A 5,000-nucleotide genomic window follows, 5' to 3' on the forward strand; every position below is an offset into this window, starting at 1 on the left:
CGTTCCAGCGGTGAGCGGCTTCTCGTCCGGGGTCGCCCCCGCTGGCTGGCGGGGTGTCTGCCTTCGGGCACCGTGGAGCGACTGGAGGTTCCTGGTGCTGTTCCACTGGCAGAGCTGCTGCTGCTGTCGCTGCTGCTCTGAGCACTGGGGGTTGTAGCACGTCTGCTCCGATGCCGTCTTCGGGTCTGCCTCTGGGTATTTGGGGCCTGGTGTTGGAATGGGGAGCGGCTTCTCTGGGCCGTCCCCTGCTGGCTGGAGCATCGTCTCCGTTTAGGCCCCGGGGATCCACTGGGGGACCCTGATGCCGCCCGCCTGGCAGATCTGGTGCTGCTGCTGCTCCCAGCACCACCAGTTTGTGGTGCATGGCTGCTCCTGAGGTGTCTTCGGGGCCGGCTCTGGGGATCTGGGGCTGGACGTTCCAGCGGTGAGCGGCTTCTCGTCTGGGGTCGCCCCCGCTGGCTGGCGGGGTGTGTGCCTTCGGGCACCAAGGAGTGACTGGAGGTTCCTGGTGCCCTCTGGCTGGCCAAGCTGGGGGTGCTGCTCCCAGCGCTGGGTTCTGCAGCACGGCTGCTCCTGCAGCGGCTTCTTCCAGGATCGTTACAGGTGTCTTGGGCCTGGCGTACAGACTGGCAGATTGTCCTCTGTTCTGTCCCTGGCCGCCTCCTCTCAGTCACCTGGGAACTGTGGGATGGCCCCGGTGCTGCCTGGCTGCTGGCGCTGCTGAGGCTGCTGCTTTCAGGTGCTGGGGAGCCACGGGAGGGCCCCAGAGGCTCTGGACTGGAGGTGCTGGGGCCGGCGAGCCCCAGGTTGGCACTGGAGGCTGTAAGGGGAGACAGGAAGGTGAGTGGGATGGACTTCCAGACCCACGGCAGTAGAGGCTCTGATCCGTCCAGGGTCAGAGAGACTCTGGCAAGGCTGCCCTGAGCCCCTGCAGCCAGGCCTTGCCTGGCCACAGCCCAGCAGCATGAGGCCTTTGCCTCTTACCGGTGCCCACGCCAGCGCAGCTGTCGCACTCCCAGGTGCCTGCGCTGTTGGTCAAGTTGGAGCAGCGCCGGTGGGTGCCTTCGGCAGCGCAGGAGCGGCACAGGAGCAGCTGCCAGGGCCTGGGGAAGCAAAGGGTTGTGGGTGTGAGGACAAAGTGTCTGAGCCAGGGAGTGGCCGGCACATCCCTTGTGCTCTGTCCTGGCTCCCCCAGCATGTGCTGAGGCTGAGGACCTGTGCAGAGCCGCAGATGGCTGCTGAGGCAACTCACCCCTGTCCCTCCGCCTGCTCCCTGCCTTGTGGGTAAAGGCATTCGCTGACATCACAGCGCTGGTGCCTCTCTCGCAGTGATGCAAAGGCGTCGTTGTTCTCCCAGGTTGGTCTTCTGCGAGAGAAGGGAGGGAAATTGTCCAGTCCCTGGCCATACACAGCGCTTGTGCCCTCGTGTCTAGAGAGCAGGGCAGAGGGACACCAACCTGAATGGGACTCGGATCCCCATGACGAACATTTCTGAACAAAACTCCCCCCTGTTTCTGCAGATGGGGCACTGGAAGCAGAGAATGCCTGCGCACACAGCTTGTCCCTGCAGCAGAAACACATGCGGTGAGAGGTGAGCGGGCCCTGGTGCTGCTGAGCACCTGCCGTGCCCGCAGGGTGAGGGGAGGGCTCCTACCTGGATGCAGCCCCGGTGGAACCAGGCGTGACTGCAGGCTGGGCACACCATGGTGTGGTAGGACTTGCTGTCCCCCACAGGGTCCATGCAGATGGTGCAGGTGGTGTCCTGCTCTGGAGCTGCCTGCACTGCCTGCTGAGGGCGGTGCTCCCAGCAGAAGGACCTGGGGGGGAGAGGGAAGGGAAGGGCGAGGTGAGAAGTGCTGGGCCTGCCGCGGTTGTGGCGAGGAGGGCAGAGGAACGTGAAGGAGCCCCAGGCCCATCCAGGCTCTGGCGCTGCCTCTGGCTCTGCCAGGCTGCTGGGAAGCACCACCGTGGGGTCCTCTCTTGCTTGGCTGGTGCTGGCAGCCCTTACCTGTGCCGCCCAAAGAACTGGGTGACACATTCTCCCTCCGAGGCGCAGGGGAGATGGAAGCTGCGTTCACAGCCCGTCTCCGTGCAGGTGATGGTGGCCCCTCGCTCGCCACAAACGAAGCATTGCTGAAAAGAACACAGCAGCCCCATTAGCAGCAGGCTCGATGCCGCCGCCACCGCTGGCCCCACACCCCTGGGCAGGGCAGGGCACAGGGTGCGGGCGCTGCTGGGTCACACTCTGCAGACCCGCCTGGCGGACGAGGCTCGTCTGCCAGAGCAGCAGTTTGTCCCGGAGCAGGTTGGAAAGGCTGGGATTGCTTCCTTGGGGTCCAGGCTAAGCTTGCGGGAGCATCTCCTGGCACAAACCTCCCTGTTCCCCATCAGGTCCTCACCTTCTGGGATGCCCGCTTGATTGTGTGCTGTATATCCTCCAGTAAAAATCCCAAAATTCCCTCCTGTAGGTTTCCAGGCCGATAAAGGCCATTCGCAAGAAACTATAGAAGAGAAAAGAGCAGGATCTCATTAGGGGTCGTAGAGGAAGGGACCGTCCCTGGTGGGATGCTGACAGGAGCCACGGGGAACTCACCAGACAAAAAACGTGGGCACAGAGCCCATTCCTTTCGCGTATGGGCCCGCAGATATTTGGGTCAGCATCTGCCCGGCCACACAGCATGCATGCTGGAGGGGAGAGAGCAAACGGCACAGCCATTGAGCACCTTTGCGGGGCCAGGTGTCCCTGAGGGACTGTCCCCGAGGGCCTGTTCTGTCCCTGCCACGCTGGCTGATGGGCAGGGCCAGAGGCTGTGGAGGGGAAGGGGGCACAGCAGGCACAAGGGTCCCAGCAGGCACCCACAGCCCGACCTGGGCCCCCCCTGCCAAGGAGCAGAGGGGCCCTGCCCCGGGGTGGTTGGGGAGCCCCTGCCTGCCCCTGCCTCCCCTCTCAGCCACAGGCACCCCCCCCAGCCCCTCCCCGCCCTCCTGTGGGATGGGATGCTTTTCTCTCACCTTGTTCCCTCGAGTCGGGAGCCTTCCGCTCCATTTCAGACATGGTGCACTTCGACAGCGAGCACTTGGAGAGTCGCTGCCCCAGCAGTGCCGGGGTTTCTCCTCCACACGCTCCTCTGCCGACCCTGAGGGAGAAGCAGGACGAGGGTGAGTCTGTAGCACGGGCCCGAGGTGTGGGACCCCTCCTCCCTCGGCAGCCCCGGCCAGCCCCCTCCTCCCTGCTCTCTCCCCAACTCACCAAATCGCACTGAGGCACGGCCCGAGCCCAGCAGCCTTTTATCTGCTCCTCGCCCCGCGAGGAGCGGGTCCCGCGGCACGCGGTGGAGAGGAAGGATTGCTTCCCTCGGCCTGCTGGCAACGCTCCCCGTGCCACAGGCAGGAGCGGAGATGTCCCTCGGACAGGGCTGCAGCCCTGGAGTGGCGGCGCCTGCACCGCACCTTTGGGCCAGCATTGCCACCCTCCGGGACAGCCGCAGGACACCTGGCGTTTGGCTCGCAGCTTGCTCCCTCCTCACGTCCTTCTCCTCCACGGTTTCTCGAGAGCAGGGTGAGACCAGAGCTCGTTTTCTCCCCCAGACACCAGCAAGAGACGTTAGAAAGCCACCTTCTGGAAAGGCCTCATGTTGTGTGTCCTGCACCCAAAGCAGCCCAGCAGACCCCATTGGCACGCGGCTCTCCCATGTCGGGGAGCCCCAGGAAGTGCCCCCAGAGCTGCAGGAACCCCCGTGGGGGAGCAGGCTGTGCTCAGATGATGGTTGGATGCAGGCAGGCAGGCTGGGGACTCAGGCAGCCCTCATGCGATGCAGGGCGACACACAGGGCACGGAGCCTGTGGCTGCTGCAACTCAAGGTGAACGGCTCCGCTCTCACAGCCCCAGTCGCCTCTCAAGGGTTCATAGGATCATGGAATAGCCCGAGTTGGAAGGGACCTATAAGGACAGAATCACAGAATCACAGAATCGTCTAGGTTGGAAGAGACCTCCAAGATCACCTAGTCCAACCTCTGTCCTAACACTAACAAGTCCTCCACTAAGCCATATCACTAAGGGCTACATCTAAACGTCTTTTAAAGACCTCCAGGGATGGCGACTCAACCACCTCCCTGGGCAGCCCATTCCAATGCCTAACAACCCTTTCAGTAAAGAAGTTCTTCCTAATATCCAACCTAAACCTCCCCTGGCGCAACTTTAGCCCATTCCCCCTCGTCCTGTCACCAGGCACGTGGGAGAACAGACCAACCCCCACCTCTCTACAGCCTCCTTTAAGGTACCTGTAGAGAGCGATAAGGTCGCCCCTGAGCCTCCTCTTCTCCAGGCTAAACAACCCCAGCTCCCTCAGCCGCTCCTCGCAAGACTTGTTCTCCAGACCCCTCACCAGCTTCGTCGCCCTTCTCTGGACTCTCTCGAGCACCTCCATGTCCTTCTTGTAGTGAGGGGCCCAAAACCGAACACAGTACTCGAGGTGCGGTCTCACCAGAGCTGAGTACAGGGGGACAATCGCTTCCCTAGCCCTGCTGGCCACACTGTTTCTTATACAAGCCAGGATGCTGTTGGCCTTCTTGGCCACCTGAGCACACTGCTGGCTCATATTCAGCCGACTATCAAGTAGTACTCCCAGGTCCTTCTGCGCCAGGCAGCTTTCCAGCCACTCATCTCCCAGCCTGTAGCTCTGCTTGGGGTTGTTGCGCCCCAGGTGCAGGACCCGGCACTTGGCCTTGTTGAACTTTATGCAGTTGACCTCAGCCCATCGGTCCAGCCTATCCAGATCTTCCTGCAGAGCCTTCTTTCCCTCGAGCAGATCGACACACGCACCTAACTTGGTGTCATCTGCAAACTTACTGAGGGTGCACTCGATCCCCTCATCCAGGTCATCGATAAAGGTATTAAAGAGGACCGGCCCCAGCAGTGAGCCCTGGGGGACTCCACTAGTAACCGGCCTCCAACTGGATTTGGCTCCATTCACCACAACTCTTTGGGCCCGGCCATCCAG

At 62.4% G+C, this 5,000-nt stretch overlaps 1 protein-coding gene across 1 annotated transcript; it reads right to left on the reverse strand.

The window, feature by feature from the left end:
* Window positions 1-601: 601 nt before the first annotated feature.
* LOC126913734 (PHD finger protein 7-like) lies at window positions 602-3,464 on the reverse strand (the record flags this gene model as incomplete). The annotated part of the gene is made up of 10 exons (XM_050716832.1): window positions 3,451-3,464; window positions 3,013-3,137; window positions 2,594-2,685; window positions 2,400-2,501; window positions 2,009-2,133; window positions 1,655-1,817; window positions 1,458-1,564; window positions 1,253-1,366; window positions 985-1,103; window positions 602-820 (listed from the first exon to the last, which is right to left on the reverse strand). Coding segments are annotated over exons 1-10 (1,180 nt in total), but the record flags the coding sequence as incomplete, so codon positions are not given.
* Window positions 3,465-5,000: the final 1,536 nt, after the last annotated feature.

Source organism: Cygnus atratus, unplaced genomic scaffold, assembly GCF_013377495.2.
Source record: "Cygnus atratus isolate AKBS03 ecotype Queensland, Australia unplaced genomic scaffold, CAtr_DNAZoo_HiC_assembly HiC_scaffold_431, whole genome shotgun sequence".
Classification (NCBI taxonomy): Eukaryota; Metazoa; Chordata; class Aves; order Anseriformes; family Anatidae; genus Cygnus; species Cygnus atratus.